This window comes from Macrobrachium rosenbergii, chromosome 39 (assembly GCF_040412425.1).
Source record: "Macrobrachium rosenbergii isolate ZJJX-2024 chromosome 39, ASM4041242v1, whole genome shotgun sequence".
Classification (NCBI taxonomy): Eukaryota; Metazoa; Arthropoda; class Malacostraca; order Decapoda; family Palaemonidae; genus Macrobrachium; species Macrobrachium rosenbergii.
This window is the reverse complement of record NC_089779.1, coordinates 7,786,458-7,808,934: the sequence shown is the minus strand read 5'-3', so window position 1 is coordinate 7,808,934 and position 22,477 is coordinate 7,786,458. Positions and strand designations below refer to the sequence as shown.

At 37.7% G+C, this 22,477-nt stretch overlaps 1 protein-coding gene across 3 annotated transcripts in view; it reads left to right on the top strand.

Annotated features, from left to right (window-relative positions):
- LOC136825703 (ribosomal L1 domain-containing protein 1-like) overlaps positions 1-22,477 on the top strand; it is a 170,950-nt gene extending 148,473 nt beyond the window's left edge. For all 3 annotated transcript variants that reach the window (XM_067082450.1, XM_067082448.1, XM_067082451.1), the window contains 6 exons: positions 2,229-2,385; positions 5,388-5,536; positions 7,091-7,202; positions 11,530-11,686; positions 14,862-15,034; positions 21,930-22,477. In XM_067082450.1, the coding sequence (XP_066938551.1) occupies positions 2,229-2,385; positions 5,388-5,536; positions 7,091-7,202; positions 11,530-11,686; positions 14,862-15,034; positions 21,930-22,355 (1,174 nt within the window). In that variant the 3' untranslated portion in view covers positions 22,356-22,477. The remainder of the gene's footprint in view (positions 1-2,228; positions 2,386-5,387; positions 5,537-7,090; positions 7,203-11,529; positions 11,687-14,861; positions 15,035-21,929) is intronic.

Genomic DNA, 22,477 nt, shown 5'->3' with positions numbered 1-22,477 from the left:
GGTGGCACGGGCCATCGCTAGAGCCAGAAGTTCTTCATCTAAAGGATATATCTAGCGAAGTGAGCAACCTTCAAAGGTTGGTGTAGAAAGAAGGGCTTTTCCTCTTCCTCTATCACTGTGAGCCAGGTTGCGGATTTTCTCCTTTACTTAAGAGAAAACTCGATATAGCAGTTCCGACTATCAAGTGTTATCGGAGCATGCTTTCGATTGTATTCAGACACAGAGGATTAGCTTTGTCTGACAATAAGGACCTCCACGATCTTCTAGCTCTTTCAAGACGTCCAAGGTTCCTCAGCTGATTTCCCCTGCTTGGAACTTGGACGTAATGCTCAAGTTTTTGATGTTTAGTCCTTTTGAGCCTCTCCACTCTGCATCTCTTAAGGATGTTACTCAAACGGCATTCCTCGCGGCGAAGAGAGTGAGAGAAGTTCGAGGCCGTCATGTGGGCTTCAAGGAACACAATGCTGTCTATTCTTTAAGCCCTAAGTTCTTGGCTAAGAATGATAGGTCTTCTAACCCTTGGCCTAGACACTTTGAAATTAAAGGGATAGCAGACCTTATTGGACAGGAACCTGAGGGAGTTCTATGTCCAGTTAGAGCTCTCAAGTACTACCTTAAAAGAACACAGGGCACTCGTGGTCCATTGGATGTTTTATGGTGTTCTGTGAGGCAACCAGTTAAACCTATGTCGAAGAATGCACTGGCATTCTTCATTAGGGACGTCATTAAGGACGCACACTCTAGTTGTGACGACTCCAACTTCAAGTTGTTGAGAGTTAACGCTCACGAGGTGAGGGCAGTTGCTACCTCCATGGCGTTCAAGAAAAATATGGTACTCAGTGACATTTTTAGTGCCACATTTTGGCGAAGTCAATTCGGTGTTTGCCTCACACTCTTGGCAAGATGTTTAGGTAGCATACAGTGCTTTTCGCTGGGACCATACATTGCTGCTTCAGCAACCTTGGGGACAAGGGTAACTCTGATCCTATCCCTTTTTAATTGTGTTTTTGTGGTTGTTGGGTCGACTACTGAGGCAGTCTTCCCAATCCTTTGCAAACTAACGCTTTAGGTGTTGGTTAGGTGGTTAGTAATGCTCTTTTGTCCTCTTTGTATGGGCTATGATCTAGTCACATTGTGGTCACGCCCCGTTGACAGATCATCTAGAAGTCGCCAGCTATATAGGTCACTACCTCGCTGGGGTCTCTAGTAAAGCAGAAGCAGACTAGAGTGACAGTAACCACTCAGTCAGCTACGCTTATCAGATAAGGAACCAAAATAATTTTACCAATAATTGGTTTTTTCCTAATTCTTGGCTGTCTCTACCCCCTCCAAAGGTGGTATTCAGCTATATATATATCTGGCAGGTAAGTCTCATGAACAAAATGATATTTTAATGATAAAATAAAGTTTGTTCATACTTACCTGGCAGATATATATATTTATATTGCCCTCCCTCCTCCCCTCAGGAGACAGTGGGCGTTAGAAAATCTGAATAGAAAATGGGAATGGTTCCTGATACCCGCCTCCCAGCGGCGGGAATGGGTACTAACCACCTGACCGAAAGACTCATGCAGCGAAAATTTGAAATTTGTCGGACCTTGGAGAATACAGCTATATATATATCTGCCAGGTAAGTATGAACAAACTTTATTTTATCATTAAAATATCATTTTTATTGTGATTTGAATACTTCACCCCCATTCTGCTAGTATTCAAGAATTTATTTTTTATTTTTCACCAATCATGTCTCACTGTACTTAAGTAGGATTGGATGCTAAGTTTCATTGACATAGGGGCTAGCAGAGTTTTAGACAATTAATTGATATACTATATGTTATGGTACATCAGTCCTAAATGTATTGGACCCAGGTATATTATGCCTACCTTTCAGTACTGTATCACAGAGACCTAATAATTTAGAAAATGTAGTGATTTTAAAACTTATTACTTTAGGTAATGCTATGAGAACCTTGAATGTGTTGATGAAATAATAATTTCTGCAGATCACACGAATGACATGGGTTCTCATGGCTCATGTATTATTTTATGAAGTAGTAAACTTAGACAGCCAAATTGCATTTAGAGGCTCATAAGGCTTGCCCAGAGGGTTTGTTCTGAATTGAAGGTGACAGTTGAAACAAGGTAATATTAAAGTAATTGGGCTTAGGTGAGACAGCCAGCTAACAGTAGCTATTGATATTGATAGTTTGAAATTTCTTTTCTCTCAGATTTTTACCCAACCCAGTGGTCAACAGCACTACAGATGTTCTCTTAATAACGAAGGATAGTGAAGATGGGCGAGATGTCCGTGATGATCATACTGAAAATCTTTACCACTATCAGCGAATGCTGAAACTCTGCGGTGCTGCTCGTCACATCAGTGAGGTTGGTTCGATATACGCTATACGGTCTTTGCCTATACCAGACGCATAAAAGTGTTCTAGAAATGCTTTGTTTTGTGTATTTATCATCTGGTTTAATCAGGTAATGAAGGGTTGGTTCTTGATTGTGTATTGAAAATTGAGAGGGATAGATTGAAAGAATTGGAAAAGGAAGAGGAAAAAGTAAAAGGCAGAAAGCAGTTCAGTGGGAGGGACACTACAAAGAAACTTCATCTCTGGCAGCTGTGTGCCTCACAGAGCATCTTGTAATTAGTGTTCTGCACTCAAGCTTGTGTTTGGAGTGAATGACGTCTTAATTAGAGTTGGAGTTATTGACATTATTTCCCACATTACAAAGTCCACAGTGTAATGACAGAGTGCATTTAGAAAGATGAAATAACCTAATCAGGGACCAAACACCCCCCGAGTCCAGGGGAACTTATTGACACCCCATGCAGAGGTATAGGTGAAAGCTCACCTTCTATCGCAAGAATTCTATTCGATCATAATTTCTGCTGTGCTTGCCTCCAGCAGGGCTACCTTTAGATTTTGTCAAGGCAACTCTTGTAATACACCTGGCTGGAATGACTTGGTTAAAGGTCTGTATGCACATTCACAAGAAATGTTTTCACTATGGAGACAAAATGGTAGCCTGAGGGAAGGACACTAGTTTTAATGAGACAGGGAAGAAGGCAGTTCACACTTGCTCTTAAGCACTACAGAATAAATGGAAAGCAACTGAGAGCTGATGCAATGTCTAGAAAATTAGAATCCAGCAATTACCCTCGTCTTTGGCAAGACATTCAATCCCTAAATCCCAAAACTAAAAAGCTATCACAGAGAGTAGAAGCCATCGGTGATGAGGCTATCGCAAGAATGTGAGGCTATCACTTCAGCACTATCTTGAATTGCGTAAATGATCAAGACTCCTGAAAGGATTTAGGTAACTCCTTATTGATAACATTCTATTTCATTTAGCTGATCGTATTATGCCAGGTAACATCAGCAATACCATAAACATCTTACCTAATAATAAATGGCCGGCTTCGATGGTCTTCCTGCAGACGCTTTCAAGTTCTGCCATCCGATAATTTACATTTTGCCAGCTGCTCAGTTCAGTCTGTGCATAATTCACCAGTTTCTTCTAGACTCCCTACTCTTAGTTCACTTAATGCCATTAATTAAAAACAAGCTAAATAATGCAGCTGACCCTGGCAGTTATCGCCCAATTGCAGTTACTACAATTACGTTAAAGATACTTGAGTCGATTCTTCTGGTGAGACTTCTCCCCTTTCTACATAGTACTGACAACCAGTTTGGCTTTAAAGCAAACCACTCCACTGACACCTGCATCGATATTGTGAAAGAATTGCTGAACTATTACCTATCATCAGCCTGTCCTGTTTTCCTATGGTTTATAGATGTGAGAAAAGCATGTGACAATAAACTACCTGAAGCTCTTCCGGAAGCTGTACAAAAGAGGCATACCTCTGTATTTAATTGGCATTATATATTGCTGGTTCTCCACACAGCAGTTCTGTGTCAAATGGGGATAACATATTGTCGTAGACCTTCAGCTCCCTAAACGGGCTCCGACAAGGGGCTATTTTCGCTCCATACCTGTTAAATACATACACAGATGGCCTGAATGTCAAACTGAACTCTCTCCCAATCGGATGCACTATCAACAAAACAATAAACAACCTCTGTTACGCCGGCGATATGGTTCTGATTTCTCTAATGACTCATCGACACTTGCCACGGATATGCAGAGGAATTTGATATCCTATACAACAAAACCAAGACCCAGTGCATGTCGTTGCTCCCAAGATCACTTAAGCATATTGCAGAACCACAAATTTTTCTTGGAAATCATTGGCTGGAATTTGTGCATGACTTTCTATATTTGGGCCACATTACCATGGACGACGTAAAAGATATGGCAGACATAGAACAGAGGCGTTGTAAACTGTGTGCAACTGGCAACATAATTGCAAGGAGGTTTGCCTTCTGTCACCAAGGCACGAAACTGCTGCTCTTCCACTCGTACTGCTACATTATATACAGGTGTTCGTTCCCTCTGAACAAAGTACACCCGAGAGACTATGAAACGTATCGCAAACACTCCTTTCTACCACGCCGCCACGCAGGTGTTCATAGGTGAGGTCCGGGACAATTTAAAAATCATTGTTGGGTGAACAATGTCCAGTCTGATCACCCGACTGGAAACAGCAGCAATTCACTCATACAAAGCATCCTGAGCAATGAGGCAAGAAGTTCTAAAGTGTGGGAAAGATGGGATAATGAGGCATCTGTTCCTTAAATGACTTAATCTCTATTTTTGCAATTATGAAGTGTCATCTGCAGAAGCTGGCATTATTATAATCTCTATTTTTGCAATTATGAAGTGTCATCTGCAGAAGCTGGCATTATTATTATTACCATTATTATATTTCTACATTTTTTGTTATTAGTATTTTCTTTTTTATTATTACTGTGATTATTTTCATTATACATAGAGTTTTGCTATTTTCAATTTTCATATTTATCCTTCTGGACCTGATTACTGTAAACACCTAAGGTCTCTAGCTGGAAATTAATTGTATGCAATCTGGTTTTTTAATTCATGTAATTTTTAATGTTTTTTTTTTTTACTACTATTCTCAATATTATTACTGTCATTACCATTATTATGAATACTAATTTTTATACTTCAGCAAATGTGTGGATATTGCCGATGTTATGTCTCTAGATTGTATATTCCATGTATATGGCCTTGAGATGGAATAAAATGTATTATTATTATTATTATTGTTATTATTATTATTATTATAATTATTATTATTATTATTATTATTATTATTATTATTATTATTATTATTATTATTATTTTTATATATTAACTTATATATGTGGAAAGTTTCATGAAGGGTGTTTCAACCTTTTATCATCACTGAGAGATATCTACAGTTTTTATTGTATTTATCATAACTTTTTATTTTTCAGGTGGTCACATTGAGGCAGTTAAAAGCAGAGTTCAAAGAATATGAGGCAAAGAGGCATCTTGCAAATCGGACTGATGTTGTTCTCTGCGACGACACCATTGTTCGCCGCATTCCAATATTCTTGGGCAAACATTTTTATGGGAAACGGAAGTAAGTACAATGTTACGTATTTAACGTTATATTTTCCTTGTAATGTCAAGATGAGTTCTTTGTTTAAGGGAAAATATTAATGTTTAACCATATATATATTTTTTTTTTTTGAGGAGTAAAGGTGCAAGTGGAAGAGGTACACATGTTGCTCACTTAAAAATAGCAAGTCAAGTAGTTTTTGACAAATCTAGGTTTTAGAACAAAGAAATGCATTGTTGCTACTGTACCCTTAGCACTTGTCTGTAAAGAATTTTAAAGAGCTAGTAATAGATACTTTGGCAAATGTATCCATATCTTGTGTTATAGTTACAAAATATATCTTATCTTTTCTTAGACATAAATCAAGCTTCGTTAATTGAAGATCAATGTGTTTTTGTACTTCAAATATGATAAAAAATTATGATACAGTTAAGAGTCTCATTGCCTTTAAGGATAAAGAAAAGTGCAGTGCCACTGTAAAACTTTTGCCTAATTCCTATCTCTCAGACAGTTGAAACTCAAACTATGGTTCTAGAGGTACTCTGCTTCTAGAGGTGTGAGTATTGTTATAAAATTTGTTTAAAATAACCATTGGTAACCTTTCTGATGAATTTTTTCTTGAATGAAAGGTGGAAATGGAGCAAGGTTAAATTAGATACGACAGTTTAATAGGAAGGGAGTGTAGCGAACAGATGAAAAGTAAAAGACAGCAAGCATTGCAGCTGGGGCAGGAGGGATGCTGCAATAAACCTTTAGTACACTTTGCTGTGTGCCAAACAAAGCATCTTGTAAGCTGGGAGTAACTTAATACGTGTAATGTTAATTACATTAAAGTTAACTAATAAATTGAAGTTTTGTTGTGGAAAATTGAATGAAATTGCAGTACAGTATTTTCAGTTTATTATTGTTTATAGTGTGTCTAGTAAGTTGCAAAATTAAATTAAAATTTATTTTATGTTAAAAGTAATTGTGTAAATTATTTTTTCTGCATTGCATTTGGTAAGGAATTGATAATGTTCTGAAAATAACCTGTTGTTTTCTTGAAGTACAGAATAACCTATTGTTTTCTTGCTGTACAGAGTTATAACAGGGTTCATGGGTTTATTGAATGTATACTTTCATTGCAGTCACTTATGGCATTATAAAAAAGATGTAAAGGTACTAACAACCAGCCTGAATTTCTTTCTTATGAAAACTAATCTAAGGGTGTACAGTACACGATAAAAGAAATAGTGACTCACAATCTCAAGTCATTTCACATAAAATAAAATACAGAAAATTCTAAGTTTGATATGATGCCACCTAATGTTGATTAGAATCCTAGGTCATTGGATTTAAAATATAGAATATAAACGTGTTGAGGGGGCTTCAAACACAAAAGTTTGTTGAAATTTATTTTACTAATACATTATGGTGTGTAAATGTAAGAAAATATTTTGCAAGAAAAAGATTAACTATATCACGAGTTATGCCCAGTAATGGTATGATAACATATTTTTCTGATAGATATTCGAATCTTTAAAACAAGCTGTTAGATCTTATGAATATCATGCTTAAATCTATCTTTGCATTTAGGTTCCCAATACCGGTAAACTTGAAGGCAAAAAATCTTCTGTCAGAGATTGAACGGTGTTTGCGTATTCAGATTCTGTACTTACCAATGAAAGGAAACTCCGGTATAATGAAGGTTGGTTATGTTATTTTAATGTTTCTCTTTTTTGCTTTAGAAATTGAATTATTAATTCTATTTGTTTTTGTGTAATTTAAACTTCATTCTGAATTTTGCTGTGGAAAGAATCCAGTTTTGACCCTTTTCAGTTGACATACCAGGATTTGGAAAGAGTCATGGAAAATTTTAAGTTTTTTTTTTTATAGTGAATAATTAAAACAAGAGTAACTTTGTTCACTATTGAGTCCAGTTACTGTGCTGGTGTTTTGTTCTAGAAAGAGTACTTTCATATAAGCAACTTGCCAAGTAATTACATAGCTAACGTTTCTAACTTGCCCAGCAACTTTTTTAAAGATTTGTGGTAGCTCTTCTACTGATTTGTTTAGGTGACAGGCCCCACCCATTATCGGAGAACACGGGAAGCAACCGGCAGTTAGAATCAGTTTGTTTCTGCCGGTTCTGGTGCACGCATCGGCGCCATTTCCAGCAGCGTTTTTTGATGGTTTATTCAGTTGTCTTTGCAGAATTTGTGACGTACAATTACTCTGTTTTGGTAGCCAGCAAGCTTTAGATTGTTTACTATCATTTTTGGTATTAGTTCCCTAGTTTTTTGCTAAATTACGTCTGATTCTAGCAATTCGAGTATTCGCTATTGCAGCGAAGCGTGTAAGACTAGGCTGACAAAGTTTTGTTATGATCCTCATTTGATTTGTAGCAAATGTTGGGGGGGGGTGGCAAGAATGTAGCATGGAGAAAACTTGTCATGAATGTTCCTCATGGGTATTAAACAATGGAAGATTTTATATGAGTGACTTCCCAAGTAATTACATAGCTACAAGCTTCCTGCGACAGCAGTCTAAAAATCCAAATTTCGCGATGGCTCTACCATCGCTTGTGTAAGTGACAAGGCCCCGCCCACACTTGGGACTGATAGGTACAACTCAACAAAGAGCTTCAATTTGTTTTCTGCTGGCTCCCAACTAACATCGGTGGTTTTATGCAGTCTCTTTCATCATTTTTGAGTATTTGTTCCAGTCTCTTGGTGAAGTATTCAGATTTTGTGTGGCTTTTTTGTTAGTTATACTGTTAGCTGCCGTTAACTTTATACCAATTAGTCCTGGTGTCAGACTCTTGTTCTTCAGGTATTTGGTATTGCACTGAAGGTTGTAAAACTAGATTAGTCGAACTTTCTTATGACTCTCACACTAAGCGTGTGAAATGTAGGGACAGGGGCTTAATAAAGACCTTACTTGTTCCGAATGTCAGGATTGGGATGATCAAAAGTGGAGAATGTTGAAGTCTCACTTAGATAAATTGGATAGGAATAGAAAGAGGAAGGTGGCCCTGAGAGCCGAAAGTAGAGCTAGTTTAGAGACTATTCGTTCTCCATCTGTGGTAGAAGATAGCCCTGTTTCTTCTCAGATCCATGCCATGTCTCCCATCCTCAGCCCTCCTACTTCTCTACCTCATATTCCTTTACCAGGTTCCTGTGCTTCCGATCTTGACGCCATCACCAGCCTCAAATCTAGGTTTGACCAGAAATTTGAGTTTTTAGCCAACACAGTTATGGAGTTGGGTGTTTCTTTTAGAGCTTTTGTGGAGAAATCTACCAGTTTTCATGCAAGTGCAGTGCAAAGTGACTGTTGTGGATGTTGAGAAGGTGGCTGCTCGTCCCACTAGCACTCCTAGACGAAGGTCCCTCTCCTGCTCCCCCGCACCGGGGAGAAGACATACTGGTGGTCCAAGGGAGGCTGGTGGGTTTTGCCCATGGATAGTCACCCCCTCTGTCGAGCCAGTTGCTTGTTCCCAGGCTATGACAGAGTGCCACTGGAAAGGCATCGCGGTTAGTGCAGATCGTCTGTTGTCAGACTCGGATGGCTCTACTCCTGACAGGAAGTTCCAGCGGCACCAACTTGTCGCCTCTCAGCCTCTGAAGGGCATTACACTGTAGCGGACAGTTCTCCTCCCGTCAAGAGGTATAAGGAGACAAATGTTATCCCTCAGCTCTCCTGCAGCTTCTCTGCTCCGCCTCCACCTGTCTTTTCAGTGTGTCCCCACCAGTGTTCTTGGGACAGTCCGAGGTCTCTTTGGGTTCTTGAGCGCCCATTTTTGGTGCCAAAGTACTCAGACCTTCCTTGTAAGCGCCCATCACCTTTTCAACAGACTCTCTTTTTCAAATGCCTGACTCCATCTTGGCACTTGCCATTTTCGGCGCCTCAGTCTGCCACGCCAACCCCTTCAGCACCAGCAGACGGAGCGCTTGGTACAAACTTCTCCTCTTCCACGTGCTTTGACTCAGGAAGACTCCTTTTTAGCCCCACTCCGATGTCAGCTTGAGGATCTTATGGGGTTCTTGAAGAAGAAATCTTCAGTTTCCAAGAGCAAGGACACTTCTTTGTTGCCTATTTCGTCTGGTGAGGAAGAAGCTGAGCAAGACACTGCCCTTTCTTCAGCTTATTCCAGTTTGCTGAAGTTCTTCTCAGCCAACTTTCTAGATTTTTTCTAGCCTGCTTCTCCAGATTTGCCTGCTTCTACCTTCCTTATGAGGAAACAAACTTCTAACAGTGCTTGCCTCCCCAAGTTAGTTCTTTCCTCTTCCTCGAAGAAAGTCCTTTGAGAGTTGGATGAGCTATATACTTGTCATTAGTCATTCATGAACCATTGAAGTGCTGTGAACATCTTTCCTGCTAAATTTATCCAAACCGAATGGCGCATTATATTAATATTCATATTAGTCATCCTGTCCATCACTCAAAACCTGTTATAGTTACTCATATGAGGATTCCTGCCCATTGAGGGTTAAGGGGTATTGAGCTATGCTTAACTCAGTATTTAAACATAGAGACCTGGATCTTTCGTCGAATTCAGATATTAAGGACCTGCTTAACTCCTTCGAGACGACGAAGCAGAAAAAGGACAATATGGTCTCCTGGAATCTGGATATTGTCCTGAAATGGCTGACTGGTCCAGCCTTTGAACCTCTTCATTCTGCTTCCCGTACGAATCTCACTTGCAAGACACTCTTCCTCTTTGTGTTAGCCATGGCTAAATGTATTAGTGAAATTCAAGCCATTGATAAAAGTGTAGGTTTTTCCCAAGGAGATGCAGTGTGCTCCTTCACCCTAGGCTTTTTGATCAAGAACGAGGATCCATCCCAGCCCTTGCCTTGTTCCTTTACCATTAAGAATTTAATGGATGTTCTCGGCTATGAAGAAGAAGAGAAAGAACTCTGTCCAGTTAGAGCTCTTAGTTACTATCTGAATAGGGCAGAAAAGATTAGGGTCTATCCAAGAACCTCTGGTGTTCGGTTAAGAATATTACAGAGTCCCTGGTTATTGGCAGTCCGGTTTTTTGGCGCTCATCTAGCAACGAAAATCGGTAATTTTTGGCGCCGATATGCGCAAATTTCTGCTTATTGGGGCCGATAATCGTGTATTAGTGCTGATACATACCTAACAGGTGCTACCTAACAGGTGCTGATAACCAAAAATCACAGAAAAAGCCCCAAAAATCGCCAATTCTTGGTTATCGGCAATTTTTGCTTATCGTCATGCTGCTGGAACAGAACCCCCTGCTGATAACCGGGGACTGCGTGTAATGTGCACATTTTAAACCCAACACAGTTAATTTACAAGAAAAAGTATCTGGGTTATATTTCTTCTAGCAACTAATGACAATGAAGATGTCGTTAGTACTCAGTTAGCCAAAATTTTGAGAATGTAAAACAATTTCAAATGCAAATGGCATATGATGATAATGTTTATATTCTGTAATATAGTACCAATATTATGATAAAATACTTGCAATATATTGTAATTGGATATAGCAAGGAAAACAACCTTTATTTAAATCATCATTTCAATTTTATAAATCTGTTACATCGGCAAGCTACTATATCTGTTAGAGAGGAACAACCATATATACACCTTATTTAGACTACTATGCTCAGGCCTGCAGTTTGTAAACCTTTCATAGATACATAATAAAGAGTCTGAATGAAAAATACCTCTCTGTTTCTTGTATCTTTTCATAAGTAATCGCATTATAAATGCCTGAGTGTAAGCAAGATTCTCATCAGATGATAGGTAGACAGACTTAGTTGTTTTTGGATCATTACGGAACTAGGGGAAGATGTGTAGAATCAGCTCTAGAAATGTGTTTGTTACTTATCTTTTGAAACTAGTTTTACCAAAAAAGTTAGTTGAGCTGCAATAAGGGATTTTTAAGAATCATTTGATGAATTTTCTCTCTTAATTGGGATTCATTCATTTATGTAAGGTTTTTGTACCTTTTTTCTAAAGTAAGCTATGTTCACCATTATTAGAGATGTATGGATTTTCCTCAGATTGGCCGTTTGAGTCAGAGCAACAAAATGATCATTGAAAACATTCAGGAAGCTGTTCAGAAAATGTTGAAGCAGTTCCCAGGAGGATGGAAAAATATTCAAGCCTTGTACTTGAAGACTGAGAGATCCAAGTCGGTGCCCTTCTATGCTAAATTAAGTAAGTATTGTCCTTTATATTTTTTGGGGAATCTCTCTCTTATAGAATTTTTATAGGTATAAAAATCATACAAAAATGGTTAGGGCATGGAATTTAATGCAGTAAATTCTGAAAGCAATCTCTCTGGCTACCGTAACATACAGGAGCCAGTGCATCAACTAGATATTGTAGTTTTATATAAGTAACTTACCAAAATTACCAAATAATTACATAGCTATTAGTTTCTACTTTACGTGGCAGCTCAAAATTAAAAATCGCGGTAGCTCTTTTGTTTTGGGTGTAGGTAGCTTGCCCCGCCCACTTTCGGGGAAGAATATAGGTACAACACAGCTAAAGAGCTCAATTCGTTTCTGCTGGTCAGTATAGCTTGTCGGGTGTTAGGTACTGCAGTAAAGGCTGCAGGACCAGACTCGCGTCAGCTAAATATGACAGTCACACCATTTGTTGTGCTTGTAGAGAGCAAGTTTGCTCACCAGACCTTAATTGTGAGGAATGTAAAGACTGGGATAAAGAAAAGTGGAAGATTTTGAGTTCTCGTTTGGAAAAACTTCAGCATGACAGACTGAGGAAGGCAACCGCTAGGGCTGAAGCTAGAGCTTCCACTAGTCAGGATAAATCTCCAAAAGCAGATGTTGCTGTCCCTTCAACACCTTTGACTACCTTTTCTCCTATCTCCAGTCCTCCGACTTTTCCAGTTACTCCGATCCCAATGCCATTGCCAGCCTAGAAGCGCGTGTAGATCAGAAGTTTGACCTGTTGGTTAATACTGGTTCCCAGATTGGGAATTCAGTTAGAGTCCTGATGGACAGATTTGACAGTGTTGGTGTTGGTGCAAGTGCAGTGTCTAGTGCAGTGTTAGTAGAGGGTGTGGCTACTCGTCCCACCAACACTCCTAGACTAAGGTCCCTGCTAAACTCCCCTTGCTCACCTGGGAGGAAGCAAACTGGCAGTCCAAGGGAGGTCTGTGGGGGCTGCCCACAGGTAGTCGCTTCCTCAACCAAGCCTGTTGTGTGACTTGGTGGGCCGCCACTGGAAAGGTGTCCGCTTGGATGTGCATACTTTGCTGTCAAGCGACTCAGACTCTAATGGGGCCAAAAAGCGCAGGTGGCACTATTCTAGTGTGTTGAGGCCGTTGAAAAGGCCTGGCTCCTCGGTGGAAGTTGCCTTGCCTCCTGTCCGTAAGCGAGCTATGGAGAGGGCTCACAGTCTGCTCCCCTCTTGTAGTTTTTGGGAGTCTCCTAGTCAAGCTCCTCATGTTCCTTCATTGTCCACCGAACGCCGATATCTGAGCGTCCAGTGTCCAAGTGCCCAGTGTACGACAGTCCTGCATATGAGTGTCCAGTGTCTGAGTGCCCAGAGTCCGAGCACCAAATGTATTAGTGTTCAGTTTCCGAGCGCCCATTGTCCGAGCGTCCATTATTTGGGCGTCCAGTGTCCAAGTGCCCATTGTATGAGCGCCCAGTGTCCGATCATTGAGTATGTGAGCCTTCAGTCTCTAAGAGTCCCGTTTCTGTGAGTGTTTCCGTTGAAACGTGTCCACCTGCTGTCAAGTGTTCGGTGCCCCAGGTAGGACAACCATTATCTAGCATGACAGGTGCGATTTCTCCTGTTATTGAGGACCTGTCTTTGGCACCTATTCAACGTCAGTTGGACAACCTTTTGAGCCTCCTTCAGAAGTGAGCTTCAGTGTCACAGGACTTTCTGGACCCTCCTATGTCACCCGTTTCTTCGGAGGAGGAACCCTTGGATGAGGAACAACTGACTACGTATTATTCGGCTCTTTTAAGAATCTTTGTAGTATGTTACCTGTCTTTCTTCTCTCCAGTGACACCATCTTCTCTGGGTTCTGCTTTCATGATGCATTAACCTGCAGGGCAGGTCCAGGGCAATGGCACACGTATATATATATGTATGTTTTTATTGTATTGTAAACTTTGGCAACCTGCGATATACTTCTATGTTGCAAAGCCCCCACATGCCACTACAGGTCGAGGCGAGCTCCGACCAGAGGCAGTGTCTACCTGCTGTAGCTCCCTCACCAGGTAAGGTTACAACAAACATTTCATGATGCTAGATAATTTTCTATTTCAAATTCATCTCCATCTCTGAGTTTTTGTGATTAGTATATGTCTATGTTTCCCACCTCCCTTCAGTTTGGGATTCAGCTATTTAATTAATTGGTGAGTTACTTATATAAAAAATAACATTTTTATAATAAAAAAGTTTTATATATACTTACCAAATAATTACATGATTGGAGCTCTGCCCTCTTCCCTCTCATGGACATAGGTCATAAATGCATTGAGCTCTTTAGCTTTGTTGTACCTATTCTTCCCTGAAAGTGGGCAGGGCAAGCTACTTACACCCAAAACAAAAGAGCGCTGCCACAATTTTTAAATTTTGAGCTGCCTTGTAAAGTAGAAACTGATAGCTATGTAATTATATGATAGGTATATATAAAACTATTTTATAAAAATGTCATTTTTGTAATTAAGGAACAGTGTTAATAATAATAATTAAGTAAAAAAGTTATAAAGTATAATTGTGACAGTACAGTAGTTATTGTTATATCATTGATGAGTGTAATTATAATAAAAAAATGAAAATATGGACAGTTTTCCAAAACAAAAGGAAGCACAAAGCCAAGTTCCATTTTAGGGAAAAAGCACAGAAGGTTAATTACTATTGCTGTTAAAAAGTTTGACCAGACCACGTGGATTAAAGCTCTTGATTCACAGGCACAGGGCAGGTGAAAAAAGTATAGGTTAGGAAGGTTTTAAAATGCACTTGCATTGTGTTTTGGAACTCTATATATAAAATATATCATGTATTATTGGTAACATGAGTTTATATGACGATGTTATATGCAATTATATTTATTGGATTTCAAGTTGGCACTTGTCATATGCAGATTTGATTCAACCTGTTTTAGTTGGAATGTAATTCTATGAGCACTGTACTAGCACAGCATTGCTATATTTATTGATTTCTTATTAATTATTAAGTAGTTTAAAGGAATAACGAAAAAGTATAATTTTAAAAGAAGTCATGTTTTTGCTTTGTGGAAGGCTCACATTATATAATTTGATTATATTTGTATTTGGTAAGTATATGTAGAAATTATTTCTTTTCATATAAAAACAAGATATGTACCAGGTATTTTTTCATTTTTCAGGATCTCCAAATGATATCCAAAGTATCGAGCCTAAGCCATTATCAAAGAAACAGGTGATTTCTGATGAGGTCACATCGGCATATGGAGACATATTCAGTGTCTATCCAGATAACACTGTTAAATTTAGGGCAAGATATTCAGAGAGAACGAGCTTGATACAGAGAAGAAAAGAGGTTAGTAGAATTAATTTATTTTCATGCTTAGTGCAATGTATTGTATTTTTGAGCATTCAGGCAACTAGAATGTGTGAATGCAGTATTGTTACCCATACATGAAAATTATGAACAAATATTATACACTAGGCATTAGTGCCGCAGTGTAAAGATAATTAGAATAATTTTCTCATATGCTGGAGATGACAAGTGGTATTTTCTAGTTTAAGCATATTGTCTTAGTATCATTCTTCTGTGGCCTTACAATAAACAAGCCTATTATACCCCCGAAACAAAATTTTGGGAGTGTACTAGAACTGAAACATGAATTTGTTCATAGAAAACTTTTACCTAGGAATTTCTCAGAAGCTGTTCAGTCACTTTTTCTGGAATTTATACAGTCATTAGTTATGTGAACTTTTACACTTGGTATTCCGAGACTGATATGATCATGCTATGAAAAGTTGGATGAAGAGGAACTTAGAAAGTCTGCCATTTTCAGTACATCTTGTTTGGACCATATTTCAGTCTCTCTAGTGTTAATTTTTTTATACCTCCACATGTAAGACTGGTCTTGCTAATGTCAAGTTTCTCTAAGCTTAATCTTGAAAATCTTACCAAATTGTATGTGCAATTGAATTTGTCTTGTGCCAGCCAGTCATTTTAATTCCATTAATTCTAACAATTAGAAGTGTCTGCTTGCCATTGACTGGGAACATGTTCATGCGATTGATTCCTTACAGGTAGAGGCTCGCTTTTTGTGTCTTTGCTGTCGCACTTTCTGTGTGTGTTTGCTGTCAGCAGTCCTCTAGTCTTCCTTTCTGTACAAAGGTCCTATATTGGACACTCATAGCTGATTTTAACTTTAATTTTTCTTTTCCCTTTATTTCCTGCTAGTTTTGTTATTTCAGTTTCTGTTCCACTCGTGTTATGAAGAGCTGCACTTTGAAGTTTTATTTTATCAGTAAAAATATCTATTTGTTCATGGCTTTTCATACACATGGTTGGTAAGTTACGGTGTACTATTATTCTTCCTTAACAGAGTAATGAGTGCTGTCGGATACTGCATTAGTGCCTAGTTTTCTCCATTACTAAATGTTTTATCTGAGTGAGGTTGTTACCTGATTGAAACTGGTGGTGTAAAGAGACTGCCAGTCAGTCAACAGATGATCCTCTGATTGTTATTCAGGAATGGAGTGTCTGGTACTTGAGAAGATCACAAATTATGGAGTTTTGATGGTTATGTATACGCAACTCTTATTTTTATATATAAAATTACAATCAAGCTTTTAATAAAAATACCAGATATCTCATACAAACCCATCTCTTGCCGGGAATGCCCCCAGGACTACAAAGCCTTGTTTTCCAGACAGAATGTGAAAGTTAAGTTAACCAGACCACTGAGCTGATTAACAGCTCTCCTAGGGCTGGCCCGAAGGATTAGACTTATTTTACGTGGCTAAGAACCAATTGGTTACCTAGCAACGGGACCTACAGCTTATTGTGGTGGTTTGTGAAGTAATTCCGCAAATTACTGTGAGTTGCGGAAAGTCTTAGAAAATAGAACATGGCTTTGGTAAGTTCTCATATGTGTATATCTCAGTGTATTGTGTATGTGAGACATAAATACTGATAACCCTGTTACAGTACTTCTTATGCTAATGCATGGAGGATAAGGAGGAATTAATTGAAGATAAAATAGGAGGACCCCCTCCTGTATCCCATCTACCTCTGTAGGTAAATTTTTGTTATGCTGTGACCATCATTCTTAACCCTTAATGGACGGGCATCATCATATGAGTATCTATAACAGGTTTTGAGTGATGGATGGGCTAACTCATAATTAATATTACGCACCATACGATTTGGATGAATTTACCGGAAAAGATGTTCATAGCACTTCAGTGGTCCATAAATGACTTATGGCAACTGTGGTAGCTCAGCACAGGACAGAGGGAGATCAGTATGTCTTGAGACTTGATTGGGGAATGTATTGCCCCTCTCTATCCCAAGACGTTTTGTATTTATTTGCTCATAAATATACGCAGGGATTCCTGTTGGTTTTAGTTCTTATCTTTTATGATAGTATGTCAGCTATAATTGCAATTTTGCAAAGAAATATTAGAAAAAATGTATACCTCAAAAAAAGTTACTGCATCTCCCCATCTCAGTAAATCTTGTAAATATTTTACAACAAATGTACTCAGAATTTGTTACTGATTTTAGTTCTTATCTGTTATGATATTGTGTGATCTGTAATTATGATTTTACAAAATAAAATGAAATGATTTATGAGAAAAAACATGCATAACTTGGTAAAATTAGCTTTTTTATATAAGTGACTTACCAAGCAATTATATAGCTAACATCTTCCTACCATGGCAGACCAAAGATTCAAAGTTTGCGGTGGCGCCACCATCGCTATTGTAGGTTGATTATACATTAGTTTTAGAAGTTTGATCATTGTAATTTTATTTTTGTTTTGTGCATTAGTGAAATGGTATGGGTGTTACGAAATGTATGAAAAGCATGTTTAATTTTATGAGATATCTTTGTAGCAAAGCATTCTTTGTGTTTAAAAGTATCTGTTTGTGTTGTGATCATGACAAATGGCGGGAGGGAGCAAAATGTAAACAAATGCAGGCGGGAGTGTTGAAAAGACTGTGGTGCGTAGAGAGAGCTCAATGATGGTTAGGTTGTCAGTTTTGGGTTGTAAGTGTGTTTTGTGGTTTTTGTAGTCATAACCTGGATTATAAAGAAGAAGAGCGTGAACAGGTGGGTAGATTGCATAATTGTAGCAATTTTAGATGGGTTTGATAGGAAAACTTTCAAGTGTGGTTGGTTAAAAATGGACAGCTCTGAAGGTAAACTTTGGGAGATGAAATGGAGAAGAGACTGTCCGAGATTTAGTGGGACACAGGGCGATTATAAAGGATTGAGAGGATAAGTCGAAGATTGGCATGTGGTGTGTGGAGAAGTGAAATATCCAGGGATAGAGATAAGAATGAGCTTAAAAGGCAAAGCTTTGGAAGTAACAGAAGGAATGTGTACCTTAAACTATTATTCTAAAATACTTTAATATCATTTCAAAGTCATCTTACAACATTACATTTGAAAATATATGGCTCACAGCTACATGTGAAAACTAATGAAGTTGCTCCCAAGAGAGAAAGAGACAAAAATATAACTCACAGACAAGCAACAGGACATACCAAAGCATCAAGCTACAAGCTGTGTGATTGACTGCTTTCAACCTCCTCAGCCAGTGAAAGAAATATGGCTCCAGAAGGGCAAGAAGAGTCAAAAAAATTTTTTTTTTTTTTTTTTATGAAAAACTCAATAAATATGCTGTTTTCATCTTTTACAAGACACCCAAATAATTAAAAGTAAGGTTTTCTTACGATTTTCAACAGTATTTCGGGTTACTGTGATTTTCGGCTTTTGACACGGCATCGTAATGGAACCCCCCATCTCAAAGAGATGGGGTGAACATCGTCTTTTTTTATATAGTACAAATTACAGTGATATTGAGGGATTTCACTTTAACATTTGATTGACATTTTGCTGTTTTTACATTAATATTAATATTTGAAAATTAGTAAATCAATTATTTATCATTAAAAAAAGATACATGTCACATATGCATAAAAATTCTCACATATCTCAGAGAGAGAGAGAGAGAGAGAGAGAGAGAGAGAGAGAGAGAGAGAGAGAGAGAGAGAGAGAGAGAGAGAGAGAGAAAAACTTACATATTAGTGACAGTACATACCAAAGCATCAAGCTACAAGCTGTGTGATTGGCTGCTTCCAACCCCTCTAGCTAATAGTGTGTCGTCATGGAGAGAGATAGAGAGAGGGGATGAACATTTGTTTTTTTTATACAGTACATACAGGCAGTCCTCGGGTTATGCCGGGCTCGGCTTACGACATTCTGAGCTCATGACACTCTTCAAGTATATTCATCAAAAACTATTTCCCGGGTTACGATGCATGTTTGGGGTTACAGTGCTGACGACGCTGATCCGACGAAAGAAATATGGCTCCAGAAGGGCAAGAACAGTCAAACTTTGGATTTTATTTTTTATGAAAAACTCAATAAATATGCATTTTCATCATTTACGAGATGCCCAAATGATTAAAAGTAAGGTTTTCTTACGATTTTCAGCTGATCTATTTGTGTAGTACCCTGTGCCAAGAATATGACTTCCACCATTGTAAAAAACAAAGAAGCAGTTAAAGCTGTGGAAGTTGTGAAAGGAGTGAAAACTGTAATAAAACATAGGTCTTAAGCTCTCGAGGAACTAGGAAAATTGTTGTTGATCTGGATAAATGAAAAATAGGCAGCGGGTGGTAGTGTTATCGAGGCCATGAATTGTGTAAAGCAAAAGGAAGAATATAGTTACTGTACTTTATACGGTATTAACCCTTTAACGCCAACTGGCACAATTTCATGTAGATTACAACAAAAAATAACTCATGGTTGTAGCTTTTATCAATTTTGACCTATTTTCATATAAATCACGATATGTGCCAAATTTTCAACCTTTGGTCAACTTTGACTCGACCGAAATGGTCGAAAAATGCAATTGTAAGCTAAAACACTTACATTCTAGTAATATTCAATCATTTACCTTCATTTTGCAACAAACGAGAAGTCTCTAGCACAATATTTTGATTTATGGTGAATTTTTGAAAAAAACTTTTTCCTTACGTCCACTCTAACTCTGCTGAAAATCTTTTAAGAGCCTGACGCCGTCTCTTCCAAACACATGTGTGTTCGTCGTCCATCGTAGTGGACAAGACAACAAGAGCGTCTTGTTTTCTTTCTCTAAAGGAACGCGATTTCAACCAGACAATATTTCTGTCTGTTTCTCCCTAACCATTGTTGTCTTGATGTATGTACAATCACCACTACTTGCATTGCCATGCAAGCATTCTAATCATGTACTCATAATGTTCCAACGAATCTTCTGTATCAAACTGTGTGTATGTTTCTGTTTGTGAAGACGTCAAACGTCTCGCCACTCTGATGGACGACGAACACATGAACACACGTGTTTGGAAGAGACGGCATCAGGCTCTTACAATCTCAGAAATTCTTTAGTCACTTTGTCGTAATTTTTGCACAGTTTTGTATTAGCCGTTACATAAAGTTTTATATATGAAAATGTGCACAATGTCATGTAGAATACAACAAAAAATAACTCATGGTTGTAGCTTTTATCAATTTTGACATATTTTCATATAAATCACGATAAGTGCCAAAATTTCAACCTTCAGTCAACTTTGACTCGACCGAAATGGTCGAAAAATGCAATTGTAAGCTAAAACTCTTACATTCTAGTAATATTCAATCATTTTGCAACAAACGAGAAGTCTCTAGCACAATATTTCGATGTATGGTGAATTTTTGAAAAAACTTTTTCCTTACGTCTGCGCGCACTAACTGCTGAAAATCTCAGAATTTCTTTAGTCACTTTGTTGTAATTTTTGCACTGTTTTGTATTAGCCGTTACATAAAGTTTTATATATGAAAATGTGCGCAATTTCATGTAGAAAACAAAAAAATAACTCATGGTTGTAGCTTTTATCAGTTTTGAAATATTTTCATATAAATCACGATGTGCCAAAATTTCAACCTTCGGTCAACTTTGACTCGACCGAAATGGTCGAAAAATGCAATTGTAAGCTAAAACTCTTACATTCTAGTAATATTCAATCATTTACCTTAATTTTGCAACAAATGATAAGTCTCTAGCACAATATTTTGATTTCTGGTGAATTTTTGAAAAAAAAATTTTTTATGTGCGCGTTACACATTCATGCATCATTTTGTGACAATATTTTCTCTGTGTTGCTTTGATCATTTTACAATTTGTTATATACCAAAATCATCGCAATTTAGTGTACAATACAATGAAAAAAAATAACTCATTAGCTTTAACCGTTTTGCTCTCAGTGCGATTTGTATACAATTATATATGAAATTTTTTTTTCGCACTCATATATTCCAATATTTATATATGATAATGATATTTTTTTTTCATTTCTGATGGTTGCATACTAAACTTCAGGCAGTGAGAAAAAAAGGAGCCAAAAATGAACTCTTTAATCTTAAAAATAAGCTTGCTGTGATTTTTTGAAAAAAACTTTCTTTTCGCTTCGGCGCCAACTCTCAAACCCCGTCGGCATACGGCAGACACTTTTGTAAATAGAGGCTCGGCGTTTAAGGGTTAATTTGTTTAATTTAATTTTAATTGTTTATAATTATATTGTAAATGCCATATAAAATAGCATTTTCTTGGGTGGTCATTTTACATTATACCTTGTGGAAACATTTGTCTGGTACTCGTAGTTTTCGGCATGTATCATTCCTTCATGAACCAGTTAATGAGTACTGAGGCATCACTGCATTACTCTTTAAATACTTAGTAACTGATTGAAGGTCGTAACTGAAAATTTATTCGACATAATTTGATATTAGCATTGATTTCATTTTGATAGCTAGAATGTTTTTTTTTTTTTTTTTTTTTTTGCATAATGACAGAATTATGTTGTTTACTGACCATCATCACTCCATGACCGCATACTTATCAACGTTGTCATGCAGCAGAGAATAAAATGGATCTTTTAATTGTTTTCCAGTTTTGTCATCCTTATAATATAGATGAAATTGTCAGTATAAATTAATAAAGAAATATACAATAACAACAGTTTTAAGCAGTATAACCTTAATGTATAAAACTAATTTTTTTTTTCTCTTCCCTTACCCTCTTATTGCAGCTGCAATATACTGTGATGTGATTATTGCAGTTGTTTTGTGAGTTTTAAGCAACTGTTTCTATAATTTTAAAGTTATCAAGAATTCCTGGTATATGAGGTTCAGATTAATAAGGATACATTTCATTTGTTTTTAGGAAGCTCTGCAGAAGCAACTGGCAGAAGAAACAGTATCCAAAGTGAAAAAGAAAAATAAAAGATCTTTGAAAGCTGCTGATGGAGAGGCAGGTAAGAAGAAGAAGAATGTAGGAGCAGATGGTAATGATGTTGCTGAACCTGCAGAGAAAAAGAAAAAGCTTTCCGTCAGTACTGGTGATAAAGCCTCAACGAAAAAGAGCAAAAAGCCAGATAAAAAGGGTAAGAAGGCAAAGGCTGAGCTTGATTCAGATGTGGAAGATGAAAAACGGCTCAATAAAATGGAAGTAGAGTATCTGAAGAGGTTGAGAATGGGAGTAGAAGGTGAGCAGACGAAAGATGTCCCATCCGATGATGAGTACGATGACTGGGCAGAAGGCAGTGACGAAGACTTGGAAGACTTAGGAGATGAGGATGATGGATTTTAATCTACAGTGGTTGCATGCTTGTAGGTTCACTGAATGTGAAAGTGATTTCAAGCAGATATATAGGTACTGGATGTTACAGGATGTATAAGCAATGTGCTATAATAAATGACTTTTGGCCTAAA